Source organism: Cyprinodon tularosa, unplaced genomic scaffold, assembly GCF_016077235.1.
Source record: "Cyprinodon tularosa strain WSP-4 unplaced genomic scaffold, ASM1607723v1 ctg193, whole genome shotgun sequence".
Lineage (NCBI taxonomy): Eukaryota > Metazoa > Chordata > Actinopteri > Cyprinodontiformes > Cyprinodontidae > Cyprinodon > Cyprinodon tularosa.
In genome coordinates, this window is record NW_024038694.1 from 964,056 (window position 1) to 988,969 (window position 24,914).

At 39.6% G+C, this 24,914-nt stretch overlaps 2 protein-coding genes across 4 annotated transcripts in view; one reads left to right on the plus strand and one right to left on the minus strand.

Annotated features, from left to right (window-relative positions):
- The window catches only part of dmxl2 (Dmx-like 2), a 55,917-nt gene extending 36,805 nt beyond the window's left edge, over positions 1–19,112 (plus strand). Inside the window, exons 36-55 of one of the 3 annotated variants that reach the window (XM_038283398.1) lie at positions 314–390; positions 483–613; positions 2,656–2,901; positions 3,141–3,323; positions 5,946–6,136; positions 6,256–6,395; positions 6,475–6,560; positions 6,678–6,879; positions 8,059–8,176; positions 8,974–9,039; positions 11,773–11,859; positions 13,086–13,207; positions 13,303–13,441; positions 16,081–16,141; positions 16,255–16,382; positions 16,461–16,538; positions 16,625–16,716; positions 16,793–16,845; positions 16,955–17,172; positions 17,286–19,112. In XM_038283398.1, coding sequence (XP_038139326.1) covers positions 314–390; positions 483–613; positions 2,656–2,901; positions 3,141–3,323; positions 5,946–6,136; positions 6,256–6,395; positions 6,475–6,560; positions 6,678–6,879; positions 8,059–8,176; positions 8,974–9,039; positions 11,773–11,859; positions 13,086–13,207; positions 13,303–13,441; positions 16,081–16,141; positions 16,255–16,382; positions 16,461–16,538; positions 16,625–16,716; positions 16,793–16,845; positions 16,955–17,172; positions 17,286–17,495 — 2,628 coding nt within the window. In that variant the 3' untranslated portion in view covers positions 17,496–19,112. The remainder of the gene's footprint in view (positions 1–313; positions 391–482; positions 614–2,655; positions 2,902–3,140; positions 3,324–5,945; positions 6,137–6,255; positions 6,396–6,474; positions 6,561–6,677; positions 6,880–8,058; positions 8,177–8,973; positions 9,040–11,772; positions 11,860–13,085; positions 13,208–13,302; positions 13,442–16,080; positions 16,142–16,254; positions 16,383–16,460; positions 16,539–16,624; positions 16,717–16,792; positions 16,846–16,954; positions 17,173–17,285) is intronic. The other 2 variants (XM_038283399.1, XM_038283400.1) reach the window with 2 other exon arrangements.
- A 659-nt stretch (positions 19,113–19,771) lies between these two features.
- Positions 19,772–24,914, minus strand: gldn (gliomedin). Its single transcript, XM_038283401.1, has 10 exons — positions 24,393–24,914; positions 23,816–23,867; positions 23,708–23,725; positions 23,480–23,569; positions 21,451–21,552; positions 21,259–21,375; positions 21,011–21,094; positions 20,816–20,941; positions 20,584–20,734; positions 19,772–20,495 (listed from the first exon to the last, which is right to left on the minus strand). The coding sequence occupies exons 1-10, from the start codon at positions 24,912–24,914 to the stop codon at positions 20,030–20,032; spliced, it is 1,728 nt and encodes a 575-aa protein (XP_038139329.1). The 3' UTR covers positions 19,772–20,029.

The window sequence follows — 24,914 nt, forward strand, 5'->3', positions numbered from 1 at the left end:
TTTATTACTTAACACACTAAGGGAGCTGTGGGTTCTTCTCTTTATCACTTTTCATGTTTTATGGCAGAAATTTGATTGCAGATTGGAAAACATTTGGCTCCATCACTACCAAATGTTACTCATCATTAAATCGTTGTACAAGTTGTGAACTTCTTATTAAATCATCTTTGCTCCAACTTCCAACAGCCCAGTGTTCTGTCACAAATGTCTTTGGGAGAAAATGACATCCAGGAGATTGATGACGACTTATGCAGCCTTTGCCAGGTATTTGCTGTTCATGTTAATGGTGAAATAATTATCCTTCTGTCCTCAGGTTAATGCGCTTCACACGCTGGCGGCGTCTTTGTCTGCTTGTGTCTACCAAGCCCTGTGTGACAGTCACAGTTACAGGTAACCACAGTTCCAGCAGGTTTCATAAGATGCTATTTAAACCCAACTACATGGTGACAATCAATGCTTTGTGCTGTTTTATTGCCTCTCAGCAGTCAGACAGAAGCCAACCAGTTTACAGGAATGGTGTACCAGGGGCTGTTGCTGAGTGAAAGAAAGAGACTTCGCACAGAAAGCATTGAGGAACATGTTACTCCAAATTCTGCGCCTGCACAGTGGCCAGGTAATCAGGCCTCTCTAATCTCTGGCATTATTTAGTAGTGTTAGATCCTTATGGAACAAAACAGATGGAAATATCTTGGCTCATTATCAATATATGAAAGTAATTTGACTGAATGATGTCTGAAGGTAAGGATTGTCCAGACTCTTCACACGGTGAGTTGTATGAGGAAGTACAGGTGCTGGTCATAAAATTAGAATATCATGAAAAAGTAGATTGATTTCAGTAATTCCATTTAAAAAGTGAAACTTGTATATTATATTCATACATTACATACAAACTCATATATTTCAGATGTTTATTTTGTTTAATTTTGATGATTACAAATGACAACAAATGAAAATCTCAAATTCATCATATCAGAAAATTAGAATATTGTGAAAAGGTTCAAAATTGATGGCCCCTGGTGCCACACTCTAATCAGCTAATTAACTCAAACCACCTGCAAAAGCCTTTAAATGGTCTTTCAGTCTAGTTCTATAGGCTACACAATCATGGGGAAGACTGCTGACTTGACAGTTGTCCAAAAGACGACCATCGACACCTTGCACAAGGAGGGCAAGACACAAAAGGTCATCGCTAAAGAGGCTGGCTGTTCACAGAGCTCAGTGTCCAAGCACATTAATAGAGAGGCGAAGGGAAGGAAAAGATGTGGTCGAAAAAAGTGTACAAGCAAGAGAGATAACCGCACCCTGGAGAGGATTGTGAAACAAAACCCATTCAAAAATGTGGGGGAGATTCACAAAGAGTGGACTGCAGCTGGAGTGAGTGCTTCAAGAACCACCACACACAGACGTATGAAAGACATGGGTTTCTGCTGTCGCATTCCTTGTGTCAAGCCACTCTTGAACCACAGACAGCGTCAGAAGCGTCTTGCCTGGGCTAAAGAGAAACAGGACTGGACTGCTGGTGAGTGGTCCAAAGTCATGTTCTCTGATGAAAGTAAATTTTGCATTTCCTTTGGAAATCAAGGTCCCAGAGTCTGGAGGAAAAGAAGAGAGGCACTTCATCCACGTTGCTTGAAGTCCAGTGTAAAGTTTCCACAGTCAGTGATGGTTTGGGGTGCCATGTCATCTGCTGGTGTTGGTCCATTGTGTTTTCTGAGGTCCAGGGTCAACGCAGCCACATACCAGGAAGTTTTAGAGCACTTCATGCTTCCTGCAGCTGACCAACTTTTTGGAGATGCAGATTTCATTTTCCAACAGGACTTGGCACCTGCACACAGTGCCAAAGCTACCAGTACCTGGTTGAAGGACCATGGTATCCCTGTTCTTAATTGGCCAGCAAACTCTCCTGACCTTAACCCCATAGAAAATCTATGGGGTATTGTGAAGAAGAAGATGCAATACACCAGACCCAACAATTCAGAAGAGCTAAAAGCCACTATTAGAGCAACCTGGGCTATCATAACACCTGAGCAGTGCCACAGACTGATCGACTCCATGCCACGCCGCATTGCTGCAGTAATACAGGCCAAAGGAGGCCCAACTAAATACTGAGTGCTGTACATGCTCATACTTTTCATGTTCATACTTTTCAGTTGGCCAACATTTCTATAAATCCTTTGTTTTTATTGGTCTTCAGTAATATTCTAATTTTCTGATATGATGAATTTGAGATTTTCATTTGTTGTCATTTGTAATCATCAAAATTAAACAAAATAAACATCTGAAATATATGAGTTTGTATGTAATGTATGAATATAATATACAAGTTTCACTTTTTAAATGGAATTACTGAAATCAATCTATTTTTTCATGATATTCTAATTTTATGACCAGCACCTGTATTTTATATGAAAGCATCAAATGAATATAAACAGCAGAGGGAGGGGGAAGAGCAAAGCAGACTGTGTTTATGCGGAGAAGCAGATGGTGTTCTATAATAAGAGTTTCATGGCCTCTAGGAAAGAAAAAGAAAAACTGAGACTGTTCCGACTGTCGCGCTAATGTTTTATAAATGAGCTCTTCATTTTGCCTAGCCTGTGTTTATGTCTAGGAGTTTTGAAATGATTTTTCATAAATCATGGCGTCCCCTCACTGCAGGTGTGTCGTCCCTGATCTCTCTATTGACGTCTGCAAGGGAGGAGGACCAACCCAAGCTCAGCGTTCTGCTGTGCGAGGCAGTGGTGGCGGTTTACCTTTCGCTGCTCATCCACGGCTTGGGCACTCACAACAGCAATGAACTCTTCCGCCTCGCTGCACATCCTCTCAACAACCGCATGTGGGCTGCTGTCTTTGGAGGAGGAGCAAGAGTTATAATTAAGCCAAAGCGGCCCGAGCTTCCACCAGGTAGAAATCACTTTTTCTTGCATCTTAAATGGATGGTCTTCACGTTGTCTTTGCTGTCTGCTTTCATCTCTTGGCCTGTCTATGGGTATTGACAACCCAGCCTAATTCTGAGGCAGCCGTTCCATCCCTCTCAGTCTCTTCCCATTATTTCTATTCACTTCCTGATGTTCCAGAGATGCTCCTGCTCCCAATGGTGTGTAGTGTCTTGTGTGAGTGTGTGACTCTGCCCTGTGTCCCAGTGCCAGCTGAGTTTGAGGCAGCCAATCCAGAGGAGAATCAAGAGACAGGAAGACCTGAGCAGAGCCACCTCTCCCCAAACCCTACTCCCTTCCCCTCTGAAACCCAGCACCCCAAACGACATCCTCCTCCTGTTTCAAGGGGAGAGAGGCTGGGCACTGTGGCACCAGCAACTAAGGCCAGCTGTGAGTAACGAGGCTGGTAGATTGCAGTGCTGGTTTGCGGTGCATGGTAACTGTACAGGTTTGCATTGTTGCTGATGCTTGACTGGCTCTCCTGCCTCTCTCCCATGAAGCTCCTGCTGAATGCCCTTCAAGAACATTAGAGCTGATTAGTGCTATGAAGACGTTTGTGCTCATTGTTATGATAAGCAGCAACCATGTGAGGGTTTGTGTGTGTGTGTGGATTTGTGTGTATACACAGCATTGCATGTTCATGTGGTAATGGATTATAAACACTTTTGATAACTGGGTATATTTGTGAATGTACCAAGCCTTGCTAAATAATTTGCATTCTTAATATTTTCTACAGTTTGACACACTTCAACTAAACATTTTGTTGAATTATGAGATTTTCTATAGTAGACCCACAAAAATACCAGGAACATTGTGAAGTTTAAGGGAAAAAAATGCATTATTTACATTTCTTACACAAAGAAAACCATAAAAGGTGTGTTGCCCCTTTTATTTTGATGCTGCAACATAAAACCCAGTGCATTTGATTTCCTTGAAAGGTGTACTAGTTAAAAAAGTACACCTGTGTGTCACTTTATCTCTGAATTAATGCAGATGCTCTGTGAAGAGGTCCGGAGTTTGCAGCTTGGAAGTCAGGGAGAAAGTTCTGGAACAGTTTAAAGAAGATTTAAGTTAGAAAAAATAAAATCTTTGAGAGCAGTGTTACTGTAAATGCATAATTTGAAAATGGATAAGGTACGGCCCAACTGCAAACCTACAAAAACTGACCATTCAAAGACAGCATGGAACAACCAACAGTCTCTTGGTTACAAAGTAGTCAACAGGGCTGCTATCAGCGCTCTGCAAATCAGGCCTTAAATGAAAGAGACAAGAAGAAAGCTATTGTTGACAAAAAATAAAAAACCCTGAAAGTCACAATTCAATTATACCACAAGCTAAATAGGGGAAACAACAAACAAGTGAAGGAAGCTCTTGACAGATTAGATAATTTACAGCACAGCGTTTGGGGTCAGAGAAATAACACTACACACCAACCTGAATGCGCCATCCAGACGGTGACACATGGTGGTGTCCAAATCTGCAAGGATGCTCTTCCTAAGCAGGGATAGAAAAGCTAGCCAGAATGGATGATTGGAGCTGAATACCTATTAATACTTTAAGGAACCCCGTTAGATGCGGCAAGAGGCTTTAGACTAGGATCGTACTTTAATCACCCAATTGAAAGGCAGCGTTTATAACAGAGCTACCTTGAAATAGTTTGGATCAAAACAAATCCATGTGTTAAAAAAACCCTGTCAAAGTCCAAACCCAAACACAGTGAGCAATAAAAAGCAGCAATCTGACAAAGGTTGAAATATTTTGATTAAAAGAAAGGGTAAGATGTCAATATGTAGATACCTGTAGATACCAAAAATTGCAGCTATACTCAGATGTTTATTTCGTTGGTGTTGAAAACTCTAAAATTGTCTTCTATGGCACAATCATACACTCCTTTATTTCGTTAACTAATTTAAATGCATACAATTTTAACTTAATATTGTGGGAAAACTTGTCCTGGTTTAAGCTCTATGAAGACTTTGCAAGCACTTTAAGAATTACTCGCTGTGTTGAAAGTATGTTACGCATCAATTCCATTAAGTGATTTTGTAAAACTCAATACTGTGACCATCTATGTTAATAGAATTCAATTCTAAATATGGAATTTAAAGCCGTTAATTTATAAAACATGAGTATTGCGCTCTCCAGTTGTATTTGTGAGGAGAGAAGATATGGGCCGGCATTTAGATACCACCTGACTGTGTCTGATGTTGCTCTCAGGAAGGCTTTCACAGAGCTTGTTTAGAGCTCAGACCTTCTTAAATGTCAGACTGTTGAAAGGCATTGCTCATTGAAAATCTGCCCTTTTGAGGGTCACTGCAATCTCCTCTTCATGCTGCAGACCTGCTGCCTTGCAGAAATCGCATCCGTTTTCTGAAAAATCCTCATTGACGTTAATTCTGTTTAAAGAAAGCAATATCTGCCTCGATCAAGTGCCATCAAGACAATCTTTTGTTTAAATTCATCAAATTTTGTCATCTGTTTGATGTCCTTTGTGTGCATTTTGTACCACTTCATGTTATTTATTTTTTCAGTCAAGCAATAGATGTGGTATCTGTGTGTCTAACTGCACTGTCTACTCTGGTTTGTGTGTTGTCTTGTTTTGTCTGGTACGATGCCAGATACAGTCCCCCAGGATGACGGTGCAGGTTTGTGCATATCCATCCTACTGTGTCTTGCCCTGTGTCTTCATCCTAAATGTTTGTGTGTTTGTGTTTGTATGACCCTCTCCCAAATGACCTAGCATTTGGGTGTTAAAGACACACAACATATTCCAGGTATTTCCAATATAATTAAAGGTCATCCTTTGCTGATTTAAATCCAATTCTATGTGGCTTAGGTCCCTAATAAAGTGTGGATGCCGTGTTCCTTCTCCTGATCTGCTTTTACCACCATTTGGAATGGAAATAAGAATGAGTTGAAGCTCACCCTCATTCTTCTTGGCGTTCTTCTCGCATTCTATTATTAGATTAACTGTAGATATTGAAGCTCATTGTTTCCTTTTCCAAATGCCAGCGGCCCCCCCTCAGCCCCCTGCAGAGGACGTGGACCGCTACAGGCGCAGATTCAACATGAGGATGCTGGTTCCAGGACGCCCTGTGAAAGAGACCCCCGCCACCCCACCTCCTGTGCCTGCAGAGAGACCCGCCTACAGAGAGAAGTTCATTCCCCCCGAGCTGAGCATGTGGGACTATTTTGTAGCTAAAGTAAGACACAAAGTCGACAAGCAGCTCATGTGACACACAGCCTGAGTATTCTATAAAATGTGCGAACCTCTCTGTCAGGCATTATTTTTTCCTTACCTTTGTACCTCTCTCCCTCTCAGCCTTTCCTTCCACTCTCGGAGAGCAACGCTTTGTGTGATTCAGACGAAAGTGGCGCTGAGGACGAAGATGATGATGATGATGATGATGCCTTCCTCTCTGACACACAGATGACAGAGCATTCAGATTTCAACTCCTACAGGTAGCCTCTATCTTCTTCTATGCAGATTCTAACCGTCCGAAGTTTCAGATTGACGGATCACTGTTTGTTTTTGGAACAGCTGGGTTTTGATCCGTCTGGTCATGGTGAAACTGGCTCATCACAATGTGAAGAACTTTATCCCCCTCACTGGCCTTGACTTCACAGGTACCCTCTTAATACCTCTGCATATCTAATTTGCATCTAATCTGCACCCAAACATCCATCTCCAGTTTACAACTATGTTCAAACACACTCTTTTCTCTGTCTTTCTTTTGATCACAGATCTCCCAGTCACTTCCCCCCTTTGCAACGCTGTACTGAAGACTTTAGAGAACTGGGAGCAACTTTTACTGGAGCAGATGAACAAGTTTGATGGTCCGCCTCCCAATTACATCAACACATACCCCTCCGACCTGAGCACAGGAGCTGGCCCTGCCATACTGCGACACAAGGCCATGCTAGAGGCTGACAACACACCGTTCAAGTTAGTATTGAATCAGAGCTTTTCTTTTAAAATTCATGTTACTCAAGCATTTTTATTTAGATATCTTTAGAAAGATGCCGAGGCTGCACCTACCAGCCAGGATGCTTAGACGAAGACCAAAGAGGAGACATAAGGATGAAGGGGAAAAGGACATGGATGTAGTTGTTGTGAGAAAAGTTAATCCAGAAGATAGGGTCAGATGGAGAGAGAGCTGTGATGATGCCTGCAGAGGAAAAGCAGCAGAAGAAGAATAAGAAGTAAAGAAACACCATCTTGAAGACCAAGAAGGACAGCAGACAGGTCAGGGAGAAAGTTGTGGAGAAGTTCAAGCAAACTTATATGTAATAATATTGCAGGCTTTGAATTTCATGGAGCTCTGTTTATTCTGTCATTGAAAATGAAGAGTTCATCTCAAACGCATCGATACTAAAACACAGCTTCCCGACTAAACTAACAGGCAGAGAGAGGAGAGCATGGTCATAAGTCATATAGTTGACACGACTAACATGTACTAGAAGGTTCTCTAATCAGATGAGACAAAAAGGGTTTGGCCAAGAAGTATTTTTTTGTGGGAAGGCAGAAAAACACTAACATCATGCTGAATATACCATCGCCTCACTGAAACATGGTAGTGGCAGTATCATTATATTTTTTATCAGAGAAGCTGGTCAGAGTTAATGAGAAAATTAGAAATTTGTATTTGTAAACAAGACAAATCAAAATTTCCTTTAGCATCACACTTATTTCCCTCTTTGTATTGTTGATGATGAACACTTTAGAGATTATGGTGTAGGTACCACATCTGCTCTGGGCCCTGTCCCTTTTTATGATGTCATCATATTGCAAAACCACTCGGACTAACTGTATTGCACCCGTTTCTTAAAAATAAGACCTATTTGTGAGTCACAACATATTATTGCCTATATTTGCTATTATTTTACATTTCATTGGCGACCTAAAGTAGCCGACAGTAGAAAACAATGATTGTCAGTCAACGATATTCAAAACAGTGGTATTCAAAAATTACTTTTATGCAGAAAAATTGGTTGCTTGGTTATTAATGCTGAAAAAGTCCTATGCTTATACAATACTTTATATATATATTTGTTGCTCACTCTGTTACCAATGCAGGCCAAATAAGTTGCTAGTAGGTGGTGTCTGATCTGTTTTTATTTCCAGGACAAAGAACCATCAGTCCTTCCCAGTTCGTCGTCTTTGGCATTTCCTGGTCAAACAGGAAGTTGTACAGGAGACTTTGATCCGTTATATCTTTACCAAGAAAAGGAAGCAGAGCGAGGTCAGTAGAATCAGTTCACACAGACAACGTTGCTTCAGTTTTCCCTGATTTACAACTTAAAAACAACTAATATATCTAGAAAACCAGTCTTTGTATCATTTGCTTTATTTGATACAATCCTCCTCAGATGAGGTTGATATGGTTTTCTTCTTTTACTCTTTCTTTGACTAGTTTATGTCGTGATTTGTCCCCATTTGAACAGAAACAGAATTGCTTATATTATATTAGTATTGTATTATTGCTTATATATATTATTTGGTATTAAAACTTATTGTTCTGGCATTATTTAAGACCTTTAGTGCGATTTTTTTTGCCCAGTTAGATATTAGATATTATCCATCAAAGAAATTTCAGTTCATTTTTTGTGCCAGGACCTGAAACATCCATCACTACTCAGACAAAGACAGCTTCAGACAGATTCTTTTATCTCTGTTAGTTATGTTTTTGTTAGTTTCATTATCTTTGTTTTGACTTCTCAACTTTAATCAAACACATGAGAGATCACTGCCTTCTGTTATATCTGGAGTTGTTTGAAATCTTTGCAACATAATCGCTACCGTGCAAAGAAAAAAACAACCATCTATTGCTTTTAAATGCATTTTAAAAAGTTCCATGTGTTTAGGCTGGTGTTACTGCATCTGATGAAATTTGAGTTATTCACCTTTTTAGACAAGAATACAGTATGACTCTATCATTCCTCTCCATTTTCATTTCATGTTTTTTTTCTGTTTTTGCATGTGTTGTGTTGTGCCGTGTTGGTTTGTTCTGTGTCCATATTGCCTCTGTGTGTTGTGTAGTCTTTAGAGAACCATGTGGACCGTATAAACCCAAACTGCATAGCTGGAGCTAGCAGTCCCTATAAGGTAGTACCATTTACTGTATCAGGCTGGGCCAACTGTCTCTGAGAATGACTGCAAAGCCAAGCTTGAAGGAGGAAAATTTTTTTAGCTTTATTAATGGAATAGATGGCATGCATCACAAGTGGGATAATATTGTGGTTTTTAAGTTATGGAATCACCAAACTGGGTGAAGTACTGGTTTTCTCCTCCAGCTTGGCCTAGTAGTGACTGCTCTGGCTTTTTTTTTTTTTTTTTTTCATAAAATCACCTGGCTCTGAGGCTTAGGTCTGATATTTGATCCTTTCCTCCCACTGGGACATCCGTTCACATTACCTCACGTCCGAATCCTATAAATAACACGTCTCAGTCCTTCCTCCTATCTAACTGAACTGATTTCGCTGGATCAAAAAACGAGCAAGCAAGCGATGGCACATTCAGTAGATCGACTAACTCGCATGCTCACTGTCAGGGTTATGGAAAAGCTTTATAACCGCAAATCTAACCCATGTGTCTACACATGTGCCGGTGCATCTCAGTAAATTAGAATAATATATATTTTTTAAAACACTTACTTTTTTCCAGTAATTCCGTTTAAAAAATCAAGCATTGCTGCAGACTAACTTCTCATTGAGTAGCATACTTTATTCCTTTTGAAGAGTGTGGCTTACATGTATTTGAAACAGAACTTGTTGTAGATTTTAATTTAAAAACATTGACCTATTTAGACAAATGTAATGTACTGCACATCATACAGCACCTTTCACAGATAAAATCACAGGGTGTTTCTCAATAGACTAAAAAATTTAGTCAAATATAAATCCCACAGTGCTTCATAAAAAAAACAGAAGCTATAGAAAAGGTAAAAATAAGATAAAAATCACAAAAACCAACATTGAAAACAAAACACAGTCTATCAAACAGTCTTCAGCTGCTTGTTGAAGTAGTCAACAGTCAGATACACGAAAGAACAGAAGAGGTCATTCCATGATCTTGGAGCAGAAGGACGAGTCTGGTTTTATAGCGTGTTCAAGGAACCATGAGAAGGTTCCAAGCTTTAGATTGAAGAGTGTAGCCAGAAATGTAATAATGCAACAAATCGTGAATGAAGAACAGCAGTCCAAGCAAGAATAAACAAAAGCACATATTACAAGTTCAAGGTCACAGTTGAAAGTACCTATTGGCCTTAACTAGTCAGTCTTTCTTAGATGATGGAAGCAGTTTTTCATCTAGATCAGCTTCCAAATGGTAGTAATTGGTCAAACCATACACCACAATTCCTGATGTTTGAATAGAGGAGCTCAAAGAACCAATATCTTTTGGAGTTTTCCGTCTTTTGAAATTTGATTGAATGCAATTTTCAGTAAACCTTTACAAAGCAAAGAGATTCCATTAACTGAGAGTTTGGGCAGCTTTGAGTCCTTGAAAGAAATGTATAAGTGGATATCATGAGTTAAAGGTAATTTGATGTCATTTGAAGTTAAAGGCTTCAGACATGTTTATACACATGGTCATTATTGTATTTGTCTGGTTTGAAAACAGCCACTTCAGGACTGTTCCAGAAATACCAAAGTTAGCCTCAGTCTGCAGTGATAGATACTAATGCATCAAATGCTGAGGACAAATCCAATAGTATTAAAACTGAGTACTGACTTCAGTCAGCAGCCATCCAGATGTCATTGCTTTCAAAAAGGCAGACTCTGTGGAGTGCGTTTTACGAAAGCCAGATTAAAAAACATCAAACATATCATTTTGTCATAGGAAAGCCATCGGTTGCTGTGCTACCACCTCTTCCAAGATTTTTTAGAGAAAAGATAATTTTTATATGGGCTTAATATTGCTGGGCTCAACTGGATCCAAGTTAGTCCTTTTTAAGATTGGACTTTTGCATCTGAGGTGGAACCAGGATCAGCAGCCCCAGCTGCTCAGGACAGTGCAGCATAGCACTGTGGATAACCTGACATTTAAGGAAACCCATATTTTTGTAACAGTGTCCTTTAGCTAGTTGCTGTCTGTTGTTTAGTCTTCCTCACAATCCATCATAATATTTCCTCAGGGTAAGGGTAAGCTTAGTCATCCACAGTGATGATGCCTTGGTCATTACGCTGTCTGTACTCTGAAAAGAGTGTAGTTTCAGAGGTACTATTAAAGGAGCGCTCTTACTTCAGACCCAGACTTCCAAATGAAAAACAGAATCCAAAGTCAGATCCTTTTTCTCCGTAGTACTGTAAGGTAGTTTTGAAATTGGTTCTAAATCAGGAATGACTTAACACAAAGTTTATAACAGTGGTAGCACATTTAAGATACATATTCCTCATGATGTTGTCAGCCAAAACATCTCTAATATATTATTCCAGTTTTCTCAGAAAACAAATTAGTATTCCAGGAGACTAAAGAAGAATGACTGGTCTGTTTTGTTCACTGCATTGAATTACTGGAATTAACATCCCTTCCAATATTTTTCCAATTTATTGAGATGCACCTGTAATATTCTTATATGGCCTTTTTTCCTTTATTAGGTTGTATCTGTAGTTTGATTGTTTCATTGTACTGGACACATTTCTGATGCGACTTAAAACACAAGTGTCTGAAGCCTAACTTTTAAATCTGCAGTTCTTTTCTGCTGTCCTAATCCTAAATGGAAGCCAAATTAACATTCTTTCCAAAGAGAAAACCTCTCTTACTTTTACTCATTAGCTTCAGATACCCTCTATGTTGTTCTGATATCTCTTCAGCTTTCATTTCTATTTGCATTTTTAGGTAGAGGCAGATCTGGGCTACCCTGGAGGAAAAGCTAAAATCATTCACAAGGAATCTGACATAATTATGGCTTTTGCTATCAACTGGGTGAGTATTATCTGTGCAGCTAATCAGAAGCATTTTGTGTCACTTTTTTCCAGGAATATATAAAAGGCCTACTCTTTGGAAGTACGTAGAATTGAATTGGGAAATCCTAAAATGTCCTTTAATTTAATGTGGTGGTTCTAAACCTGTTTCCTCCAGTACCACTGCCCTGTGTGTTTTTGCTGTCTCCTAGCTGCCACACACCTGATGAATGGCCCTGTCACACATTGACGATTTAGAGCAACGTATTGCTGCAAACGAAAAATTTGGAAAAAACACAGGTTTATGCTGGGAAGTTATGGGTACAGTTCGTATAAGTTATGAGCACACTGAAGTACACTAAAGCACACTGAAGTATGCCAAAGCACACTAGAACACGCTGGTATACGTCGGGAAATTTTGAGCATGCTCAAAATTTCCCGACGTATGCCAACGTACGCCATACATGGGCTATAAGTTACAAATAAGTTATCTGATCGTTGACATGCGTTAAGTGTAAACTACTCATAAGTCGTGGCGTCCAGCTTATCCCAAACCTATGAGTAACGTTTGCATAACTATTGCATAACTTATCAAGAACTTATCTCCAATGCATATCAACGTATTTGACGTGTTCCAGACGACCACTGAACGTGTTCCTTACTTGCAGCTACTGTATAATGGCGTACTGGCAGTGTTTTGGTATAAAAGGGGGTTCACAGGAGGAAAACGTCAGTTCTCCTCCATAGTTTTTTATGAGAGTTTTTTTATGCAGGCGAGGCACCGCCAGGTGCATTGCTGCCCCCCTCAGGACACCGGCTTGTACATCATTTAAATTATGCTGCCATGCGTTATGCATGAATTAGGCTGTCCTTGGACAGAATTTCTTGGCTCGTTATAAATACACTATGTATACGCCCAATATTAAAAAAATACATAGCAAGTTAAGCGTATGCCTGTATTTTAGAAGATTCTGGGACGTCAGCCATACGCTGGCTAAATCTGTAAGGTGTGACAGGGCCCTAAAATAAATCGGCCATCTGCAGCACTTGATGGCTGCTGAGGAGTCTATGTAGTCATTTGAATCATGTGTGCTCCAAAAGAAAGACATATAAATTCTGCAGAGCAGTGGTAGAAGAGGGAGGAGAGCCATCGATTTAACACATTCATTTCAGTTTTAATTAAGTTTGAAACAATTCTTTACAACTTACCCATTTAATACTTGTCTCCATGCCTTCTTGTGTTGGTAGGCTAACCCCAATGAGATCGTCCTGGCGTCAACCCATGACGTCCAGGAGGTGGACGTCTCTAGTCTGGTGGCTGTCCAGCCCTACACTTGGATCGGAGAGGACTTTGATAAGGAATCTCGAAGGTCTGACTCCCTCTAGCTCAAAGACTCTTTCTGACTTTACAAAAAAAATAAAATAAATCAGCACGCTGGTTTCTGTTTCTGCTTTGGTTTTGCAGCTCTGATGACATAGACCATCGTTCCTCTCACACAAACATCGCCCAGGCGAGCTCTATGTCCTTTGCACCACCACCCATGTCAGTCTCTGCCTCCATGCCGTGGCTCGGTAGTGGTCAGACCAGCATGGGAGCAAGCGTGGTATGAGCTGTTTAATCATTGAAATCATGCACCAGCACACTGATGCCAGGCATTATTGAATCAGCTCTAGTATCACAAACAGTACTGGGAAGCAATCCTTATTTCTAAACTTGGCCTAAACTTTGGGGAATGGTTCTGCAGACCTTTTATTTTTGTTTGGTCTCCACCATACATTAAATAATATTTATATTTACGAAGAGCAGATGAAAAATCAAATGTCAACGTGAATCCTCTGCCGATCTACAAGACAAGCTTTACGCCTTTTGAATCTTATCAACGTTGAGCCAAACAAACTTGTGCCGACTAAACACCTGGCCTGCTGCTGAGTCTATGAATGCTGATACAGAAGAGGGCGGGTTCGCATGGCAGAGATGATTCGCTTATAAACACAGATAGCTTTTGCAGCCGTCTACCCAAGGTACAGATTTGCGTCACAGAAACTTACAGCCAGAGACCTCGGTGTCCCAGCCATGCTGATAAATGGATTGTGTGCCAGTAGTTGAGGAGAAAGACTGACCCCTCGCCCACAGAACCAGCCTTTATTGGAAAAAGGTGCAGATCTGTTTACTAGAATGCAAACATTTAATATGCCAGATATTCGAGTGGAAATAACTACTGCTGCCGTAAAAGTATTCATTATCTTCATAACCAGCCCTTAGCACTTGGTCAAATGTAAATTAATTTTACAGCCACACAAAAAAGGCCTCAACCTCAATAATATTTTGGGGCCTTTTTGTTTGTTTTTTTAGAGTTTGATATGAATATTTATCTTGATAAGTCTTGTTGAGCTTTGAAGTAGTCTTTGAATCTTTGTCCCTTTTGAAGGCTAATGATGTCCAACATTCAGATAGTTTATCCCAGGATTCCCAGGTTTGATTAGATACAGTTTACCAGGAATTTGCTGCAAGCTTTCCAAGACAGGTGAAGGAAGGAGTCCCACGGCATCCCTGAGCCACCTCCATGTTACAATGTATTTTATTTTTTTGTAGCATTTGTAGCACTTTTTCTTCCTTATCCTGAAATACGTCTCATCCAGTGGCGTGAAAAGGTGTTGTTAAATTCATCAATAACAATTGATTTAACTTATTTTTACAGTTGTGAGAGAGTGAGAGTGGATTTTTCTTGTGCTTTAGGCTCAGTGGTGGGGTCCATGAAAGTTTAAGCATGGAGCGTTGTGGGCTAATTAAGTCCAGTAATGTCGACATTGAAAGCTCTGAATTCTTGCTACAGATCATTTGCAGTCAGTGGAAATTTTTCAACCAACTTCATCCTCATATACTGTATCAGGTTTTAGCCTTTCTTTCCACTTTGAACTAGGGTTGTCACGATACTAAACTTTTCAACTCGATACCGATACTAAGGAAAATATTCGATACTCGATACCATTTTCGATACCAAAACAAAGACTCCAAAATTCTACAGAAATATTTTATTTAATAAATAAAATACAATAAATAAATACAATAAACAATAAGAACAATATTTTGAGGTTGTATGCTGTGCACAATATTAAGCAAGCTTGATTAAAAAAACGTATAAAATTAAAATTAAGTTTTTCTTCCTTGGCTATGCTTTGCACACATAACAATGACGCTAGCCAAACCAGTTAAGAAACAAAAATAATTCTCAGCAGCTGCACCTCTTACAAAAAAAAAAAAAGTCTGAAACTGAAAAGTGCACAGAATTATTCAATCACACAGTGTTCTGATTGTGCATTTTCCACTATTCTGCACTTTAGATGAATGACTGCTTAGGTGCCACTTGTGGTGGCACTGTATCGATACTTTTAAAAACGAGTATTGTATCCGGATACAACATTTCAGTATCGATACTTTTTTGAATATCGATACTTTTGACAACCTTACTTTGAACCACGTTAAGGTGGTGAAGCAGCAAATTATTCAACTTTAAACTAGTGAACTAAGCCTCCGACTATTTATCTTGAGACACTGAGAGCCCTCTTATCTTTTTGTATCCTTGTGTCCTAAAACTGCACCTGATTAGCAAAAAAAGAGTTATTATGAAGATTTATGATAGGGCGGTTGAATATTTTTAGAGCAGTAAATTCATTAATAATGTATTTATATATTTTTATGTAACAAATTTAATAGTTCTTTAATAGTTCTTGTGTAATTTGTTAATCTTATATAGCTGAAAAGCTCTGTGTTTATTTGGCTAATAAACTGGTTTGCAGTTTACAGGGTTGTGAATTGGTAAGAATATCATGACACATCTGTCATGATATTCTATATGTTCCGATATAGACGAAAAGATGATACATTGTTATTTTTGTAGTAATACAGCTCTGAAAAACCTCAGGAGGTCTAGTTGTTCCACCAGCGCAGTGCACTGCCAGATGGAGGTTTAAAAGTTATATAAAAGACAATTACTTTTATTTATACCTTTAAATATTTTTTTTACATATAAGATCCAGTTCAGTCGAATTTTGAACCAATACAAATGTCTTCTAATAGAATAATTTGATATCTGATAGTCTGGCGTGTTAATATTGCTAATGTTCATTGAGCCTAACATTCAAAACTCCTCATTTTACTTTTGTTCTCTAATTAAATGCTTTAAAAGACTCAAGCAATGTTAAATAATGCTCTTTATTTTATATTTACTGTACTCTGTTGCAGATTATGAAAAGAAATCTAAACAACGTGAAGAGAATGACATCACACCCAATATATCAGTATTGTGAGTGACTTCACTTCATTGGTTTTAACATCATCAATTTGTTATAATGCATCATCTGTCTTAATTTCTACACATGCCTGTGACATATGCCGGTTTACCTCCCTGTGCTGCAGACATGACGGGGGCTCAGGATGGCAGTGTGAGAATGTTTGAATGGAACAGACCGCAGCAGCTCATTTGCTTCAGACAAGCAGGCAACGCTCGTGTCACCCGGCTCTACTTCAACTCCCAAGGCAATAAGGTACACAAACACAGAGAGGGAGAGAGAGCGTCGGCTGTTTTGTCTGCTTGCTCTGATTATCCTGAACTGTTGTTGCAGTGTGGAGTTGCTGATGGCGAAGGTTTCCTCAGCCTCTGGCAGGTCAATCAGACATCGTCCAACCCCAAACCTTACCTGGTGAGGTCAAATTCCCACCTCTACTTCCTGTTGTTTGGTAAAGAACAACCGCTTTTAACTTGCTTTTCTGTTGTTGTTGCTGTCAGAGTTGGCAGTGCCACTCAAAGACCTGTGGCGATTTCGCCTTCATCACATCCTCCAGCCTGATTGCAACAGCTGGGCAGTCCAATGATAACAGGTCAGCATCTGCATTGAAAACTAAATAAAAAGGTTTTACTTTTTTAACTCCCTATTTATTATGTTAATGTTTGCAGAAACGTTTGCTTGTGGGACACTCTGATTTCACCTGGCAATACTATAGTCCATGGTAAGAAACCTTATGTGTTACAATAAAAACAAATCTAATGGTATGATTCCACGAAAACAAGCTCCTTTCTACTGCACCCTTCATATTTCTCCCCTCCTGCCCCCCTCAGCCTTCCCCTGCCATGAGAATGGGGCCACTGTGCTGGAGTATGCTCAGAAACAGCAGCTGCTTATCACTGGAGGCAGGAAAGGCTTTGTGTGTGTGTTTGACATCCGCCAGAGACAGCTGCTGCACACTTTCCAGGCTCATGACTCAGCCATCAAGGCCCTGGCCCTTGATCCCTTTGAGGACTTCTTCGTTACCGGCTCTGCAGAGGGCAACATCAAGGTAACGTGTTTTTAACTGCTCACACCTTGTCTGGAAACGGGACATTTGTTTTGGCAGTCATTGGTTGATTAACCAATGAAAGCAAAGTTTTGTTTGGTTTTTTCTCTCTCCAGGTCTGGAAGTTAGCAGGCCACGGGCTCATGCACTCATTTAGCAACGAACACGCTAAGCAGTCAATCTTCCGCAACATCGGTGCCGGTGTCATGAAAGTGGAGACGCGACCGGGGAACCGAATATTTACCTGTGGAGCGGACGGCACCTTAAAAATGAGGGTTCTCCCTGACCGCTACAATATCGCCAGCAGCATTGTTGACGTCCTGTGATCGCTGCTTCAACGTCTGACGGTCCAAAGATGAAAAAAGACAAAATTATAGAGGCTTTTCTATTAGCCTGTAAGAAGTAAATGAGGATAGAGTTTGTCACCAGGCTGCCATGATTTCATTGCAGAGTTCATGGGTTGACTGCTAAGGTTGATTTAATCCTGAATGACAAACGGAGCTGCAAACCTTTTTTTTTTTCTTTCGTCCCAAAAGCTGAAAACAAAAGGTATCATACTTGATTTTTATGCTAGATTTGTTGTATTTTATTGATGAATCTCTTCTCATAGAGTGTGTCCATAGGGAAGCTATGCATGTCCTGTTCTCGTTACGCAGTGCAATCACAGGTCTATTGATAGTGCTCTGTAAAAGTGCTCAAGCAAAAATTTTAAAAGCGTGTAACTGTCGTCATTTTGTGCTCACAGATGAGTTCCTTTATCATCTACTGTAACCAGCACTCAGGTTTGTTATTAAGTCAGTGGTTTCCAGTGTGATTCAAGTTGTTGAGATTTTTTGTTTTAATGGTTTTGCCCTCCCTGCCCCCTCCCCCCTATGGAAGAGCTGATGGAGCATTGCTCTTTCCCTTCCGACGCACTGATCACTGGCTGCCCATCGCTCACTGTGGCCTCTCCTGGTTTGAGTCCAACCTGATCCAAGTGTGTGCTCTCTCTGCTGTGTCTGCTACCCGCCCGCCTGCCTGTCAGATGCCTGTTAGTGTGACAGCCTTCGCTGCTAGAACATTTCTCCCACCCCGACCCCGTGACTGTAACTTTAATGTTTCATCCGTGTTGTCTAACTCGAAAAACACCCGACCACCCAGAGAAGAAACGCAAAGGTTCACTTCTGGTTTTTTGCACAAAATATCATTTTTTTTTTTTCATTTTTCATTTGTTTTAATTAGATTGATTTTAATATTTAAAGTATTTATATGTTTGTGTTTGGTTTACTATTCATTTGTTTAACTTATTGCCTTTTATTTTACGATTGCAAGAGCTTTTATTGTATGTGATTGGAAGATGTGCAACAGTCTACTGTTTGTGAGAGTGTTTACCTCGCCAGCTGTTTTTAGTTCATCCATAAGGAATTGATATTTGCACTCAAATTCTGGAGACACTAAAAGGTTGTTTCGTATATATATTATAATCAGAGAAGAAACTGTTGTATACAAATGAATGTCTGGCTTTATTTGCCCTAGTAGTAAAGCGTTTAAGATAGTTTTACTATACAAATGATATAAATATATATAAATATATATATATATATATATATATATATATATGAGGAACCATAACAGCTTGTACAAACATGATTCTTTATTTTTGGTTTGTATTATACCAGTTGGATTAGTTGTGACTTTTGTTAAGTGTATGTACGGTATTTATTAAAGAGATTAGTGTTCCTCCCCTCTTTCTGCCCTCTACATGTGCTGTATGTGTTTTAGGAGTTTTTCCAATAGTGTTCGCTGTGCGGGTGTGTGTGCGTGTGGGTGTGTGCATGCAAAGGAAGCCAATATGATCGTTAGATGTTTGCCAGGACCCTTAAACCAGAGGGTGTATCTGAGAGACGGGTCGAGGTAACAGTTTTACCTATGTAAAGTGAATAAATGATTTTTATTTCATCAGGTTTACTTTTCTTGTTTCTTTTGTTTTGTGGACGTGGATAATTGGCAATCCTGCAGCTTCGTCACAGATTGGTAAAGGGTAAAAACATCCAAACGTACATTAAGGCCAGAATCATTCATACCACTGGCAGATGTCGGAATATTTTAATGTGCTGCTTACGTTTTTTTTTGTTTTTTTTGTCAGTAAATGGAATAGGAGCCTCTTGATAGATCAACCAACCTTAAAGGAGCTCGGCAATGTTGCATTTTTTTGGATTAATTATAATTCAGTGATGATCTTTCAGTTTACAAGGCCTCTTTGGCATCACCTTAAGCTTTAGCTCTGTCCACAGGTTCTCCTTAAGACAAAAGTCCGAACTATGCTTGGGTCGCTGTTTGTAAAACCCAAAGATGACTTGGAAAAACCTACATTTGCCAGTAACATGAACAATTTCAGGGAGGGAGTTACAGCTTTCTTCAAGAAAAGGGATGCGCATGCAATCACTAAACAATACAAACTAGATTATAGGTTCACTTTGTAACCAGGAGCGTTTTCCAGGTTTTTCTTACTGTTAAATGGGAACTAAAGTCACATTCTTACTTTAAAAGATTCCAGTCTCTTCATTGTCTTACTTGAGCCAAAGTTAATCCTTGCAACATTAAAGATGGATATTGCAAAATATAAGCATTCAATCTGTTAGTAACAGTAAAAGCAAACTTTGAATGCATACAAGTAATGCAGAAATATAATGAACTAATGTCAGCTCACTGCTTAGAAACCCATATTCAGAATATATTCAGACTTATTTGGACTGAAGGTTCCTTTAAGATAATAAAGAGTAAAGTTTACAAAGGAAATGTTCTTCTAAATATAGTGCATGGCTTGTCAACAGAGGATTTGCTTTAAGCGCATGATGTAATAGTTGTGTCTCTGTCATTATCACTCATCCGAGATGTAATGGACCACGTAAAGCCTGACGTAGCTCTGGTCCCACACATACAGGTGCCTGTCCTTCGGGCTGTAGGAGAGCATAGCCAAAACTCCCTCTGCAGACCTTAAGTCAAATGTCATATTGACTGCCTTTCCCTTCAGCAAGTCAAAAGCAAAGGTGACTCTAGCGTCCTTGATGTCTGTGACGTACAACACACCACAGGCGATGAAAGCATTGCCGGCCTTGGCGCGGGGGTAGGTGGTGTTGATGTAGGACGTGATGGAGAAGGTCTTCTGGTCCAGCTGGGCTACCATGATGCTCTCATCTACTCTGGAGGCAAATATCAACCACAGGCCATTTTCATCTGCTGCCAGTTTGAAATAGGTCTTAGAGTTGGTCAGCAGATATGAAAGGTTGTTGAACAAGGCGTTGTCTATAAAGAGAGTGTGAAGCCTCCTGGTTCTGAAGTCAAATCTGAAAAGACAATAAAAGAAAAAAAGGATTGAATTTGATGAAGCTGAAATGGAAAATATCTGACAATAAAATCATGAACATAGCCCACCTGGCGATAGTAGAAGTCCCAGCTATATGATAATAGAAAGAGCCATTGTGGACGGTGTGACCACAGCCTTGGTAAAACTTTTTAACATCCACCATCTCACTGCTGTTGTTGTGGAAAGCAGCCATACTTTGGTACTCTTTCACCAAACGGCCTGAGAAAGGTCACAGAAAACCTTCATGTTCCACCGTCTCAATAAGACCTCCTTAGCAGAAAGAGCGTTAAACCCACTCACCTGAGAAGTGTTCTGCCACCCATATTCTCTCATCGTTCGGGTGAGCGCTGTCTTTCATCCAAGTGCCAAATGTGGTTTCCATCTTCGCCACATTTCTGGGATTTATCAGAGACTTAATGAGGCATTCTGAATGAAAGCAAACATGATTAGATCTGAACCCTTGAAGATCACTGATTGCTGTTAAAATACGCTCACCATTCTTCTTAGCGGGGTTTCCCTGTTGTTTCAAAGCCTCTTTCACAGTCAAGGTTTCATCGTTTGGTACTGAATGCATCAACCCTGTTAGACATGGTATGATTGTATCAACATGATGTGCTTCCTCAGTCTGTCATTAGTTTGTATTGAGATTTTCACAGAGGTTCTTCAACATTATTTAACTTTGATATGTTAAATTAAGAAAAATTAAATGATTTGTTAGCTATAGGGTTAAAGTTGAAGCTTACCAATAGTGTGGGCGGTCTGCAGGTGAGCTCTGTGCTGCCTCGTCCTGGGCGGCCCTTGAGGCCCAGGAGGTCCCATAGGCCCAGGGGGTCCCGGAGGGCCAGGGGGACCAGGTGGCCCTAAGCGACAAGCGGCAATGAAATTATAATCTTTAAAATATGAAAATATGTGTAGTCTATAAATACTTTGCCTACCCTCAATAATGACATCATTGGACGCTTCAGGCGCCTCTCCTGGTGGTCCAGGCTCTCCTTGCTCTCCTTTTTCACCTGGCTCTCCTTTTTCACCTGGAGGTCCTGCGGAGAACATTGAATTAAACAACAAAAAACACGTTTAATACTTTGACCTTCTTGAAAAATATCAATTAATTCATTTGAAGTCGAAAAGAAGAAGTGGGAGAACTGAGAGAACTTCCTTTCATTCAACCAAAACTGAAGGCGACAGTAATGAGTAATGTTTTCTGGAAGAGTCAGATGGAAAAAACTATTTCCACCTCCTCTGCTATTCCTGTGTTAGACACAGCAGCATTGAAACATCTGACATTATTACAGTTGAAAAGATGAACTTAATGTTTTTTTTCAAAAGGGTGTTTTAAAAGGCTTCAGTGGTAAAATAAATCCACCCTATTTTTGTAGAATTGTTCAAAATATTACCGGACATGTTTAATCTCATAAACGGTGAACTGGAAGTTAAAGATATAGTGGAGGATGTTCTTTTTCCGGGTGGATCATCAAAATAAGTGGTTCCCCTAATTGTCAATCATTCTGGTGATATGTTTACGTAAGGCCATCCTACGTGCTCGTCCCCATTTTCACTTACCTGTGGTATGTCAGACAAAGTGGAAATCTTTGGAAATTTGCAAATCTTCTTTTGGAAAGTAAACTTGTATTAGCGATGCAAGCTGCAACATTTAAACAGACCGTGCATGAGGAGAAATAGGCTCATGCATAGCTCTCACACGCGTTTAATAGACGTTCCCTCTCGGGAGCAGGTACAGGGTTGTGCATGTGCGTTTTCTAAAAGTTGAGATTGCGAAAATCCTCCACTATTTCTATAATTATGTGATACAACAAGGCTTTGTGGCTTTTAAAGTGAGCAAAGCAACAGCGGTGGTGCTTACATTAGAAAAAAGATGATTTCAAATTCAGTTCAGCTGAGAATCTGAGGTTTGCCCCCAACCCCTCCAGAACAAGAGGGACAAAAGCGGCTGTACTTAACGAAATACACTAATTTTTGATGGTTTGTATCTAACTGTGCTGAACAAGCTTTATTAGTCACCATCTCAGCATTTGAATGTAAAATGGACAACGATTTACACATTTTATGAAATCCTTCCCAGATGCAGTTTTACATTTTTTGTGACCATTATGTTTCTGTTCATGTTGCAATGTGGTTTAAACACCTTCACGGTGCAGGTAAGCTGAGATTTGCAACACAAGCAAAACAATATTATATTTTTCGGCATTACAATGATTCCAACACAAAAGGAGCTAATGAGGATTAGCAGTATCTAGTGGAGACTCAAACCATCACATGCACAGAAGCAGCTAATTAATGCAGCCATCACTATGTTTTCCACATGCAGCTGCCTTATTCTATGTTAGTTTGGGAATAATGAGAAGAATTAAACTTTCAAAGCTGTAATTTTGATTTTAATTTTCTTTTACTTGGAGGTTCAGACATATCCAAGAGCACAGTCAGAATACACCATAACAAATCGTTCTACTTATCTATGTTGTTATTTTCTTGTTATTTCAATCTTGTATCTAGATACTTCACTGTAAATAAACGAGTGTTATATACTTTAAATGAGGAGATATGGACGCATGGATTCCCTAATCACCCTCAGACAAAGAAAGAAAACTGCTTGCTTCCCGATTATTAGGGAAACACATTTAGTACTCACCTAGTTGTGGGTAAAATCATTTATGTCATTTTATGTTGAAGGTTATCTATAAGATAAGAAGCTCATATTTATCTTGAAAGATAAAGCAGAAAATGTAGTGATAAATGTAAATGTTTATTTTTGTTCAGCCAAAACATGTGTGAGCCTTCTTCAGCCTGTATACTTTGCTCGTGTTTATTTATCCTACCTGAAAGTGAGTTCTTCAGCAGTGCATGATTTTTGAATATTACATTATGCCATGAATTCTTCACTAAAGGGACCATTACTCCCAGTAGAAAATGAAAAATGAAAAGAATGCAGGCTTTCTTTTGTTGTACCCTTTTTCCCTCTCTTTCCATCAGCTCCAGGCGATCCATTCAGTCCTGGAATGCCATCAGTGCCATTGTGGCCTGGCAATCCAGGCAAGCCTACAGAAACACGCATAGAGAGGGGAAAAAAATCATTGGTTGAAATGAGAAAATATTTAGCAAAGTCAGCTGATTAATCCAGAAATGGGAAAACAGGTGATGTTCCAGATTTGTTTTTTGATTCATTTATTAACTAACCTGGCGGTCCTGGTGGTCCTAAAAAAGCAAAGCATAAGGTCGTTAATAAGTTAAGTTTTAGTTTTGTCTATACAATTGAATATATCTGGGTCATTCATAAAAACATACCAGCAAGGCAAACTCCTTTGGTGCTGTTACAGATGTCAATTAACAATTTGATCTAAAAAGGAATGATAAATATATCCATTTCATTATTTACTGAAATGCAATGGAAGAAAAATAAGAGATTTTAAATAACATTAAGGTAAGCATGCAGCTGAATATTTATAAGTTAGCAGAGCTGTGATTAAATGCTGATATATAAGTATAAAACAGAGGGAATATTTAAAAAAAAATTGGTTTTGGTGTTGTTTTATATCCCCATTCCCCATTTTCCGCCATTGTAGTAATCTTGGATAGTTTTTCTCCTAAAGGAACATACTGCCTGTGATAATAGTTTTAGCTGATTTAATTAAATAAAAACTCAAAATACTGATAAATAAATATAATTTTTTGTCATGCCCTCAGTAAATCATATTACATTAAAGACTAAAACTATAACTGAAACTAATAAAAACTAAAATAGCTAAAAAAAATACAATAAGTGAATGAAAACTTCAATCAAATTGAAAATCAAAGTCAAAACTTAATAAAAATAAAAACTAATGAACATTTCTGAACATTTAAATGTTGGCAATCCTCTCACCGGCACCATGGAGTAAGTCATCATCATCATCATTTCATCCTGTGTTTTGTAATGGTGGCTGTGTCGATGCTTTTGCTTCAAATCATGTTTTAGTTCCACTTTTTCCTCCAGAACTTCTTGGCTGGCCTCCTTCAGCTGGAGCTCCTTTTCTTCTTCACGTCGATGCTCCTGCTGCAGATCCTTCTCCAGCCCCTCGCTCCTCTTGTTCCTTGGGTACTGCTGGGATTGGGAATAGTCCCCGGGGCCCGCTCTGAGTCCAGCGGCTCCTCTTGGCAGCTCCTGGAAAAACTCCACCACGGAGCTCTGTTCCACCTCTGTGAGCCTCGCTTCTGTCTGCTCCAGCCATGCACGCTGCTGATTCTGCTGGACCATGAGTACAAGGAGGCCCACAGAGTTCACCAGTGCCACTGCACACGTCCCGTACAGCACCATCCGCTGTGGGAGAGTCATGCTGGGTGTCGGGATCCACATTGTTAGGACCTCACTTCCTCGCTTCTGAGGGTCCACAATTTGCTTCAACAT

What these genes read in the sequence shown, in the direction of transcription:
- gldn (XM_038283401.1), bottom strand. Translation starts at nt 24,914, where the DNA reads ATGTTGAAGCAAATTGTGGACCCTCAGAAGCGAGGAAGTGAGGTCCTA. An exon ending in GGTGGCAGAACACTTCTCAG is followed by an intron (nt 20,735 to 20,815) that starts GTGAGTGGGTTT and finishes GACCTTTCTCAG; the next exon opens with GCCGTTTGGTGAAAGAGTAC. An exon ending in GGGACTTCTACTATCGCCAG is followed by an intron (nt 20,496 to 20,583) that starts GTGGGCTATGTT and finishes TTGTCTTTTCAG; the next exon opens with ATTTGACTTCAGAACCAGGA.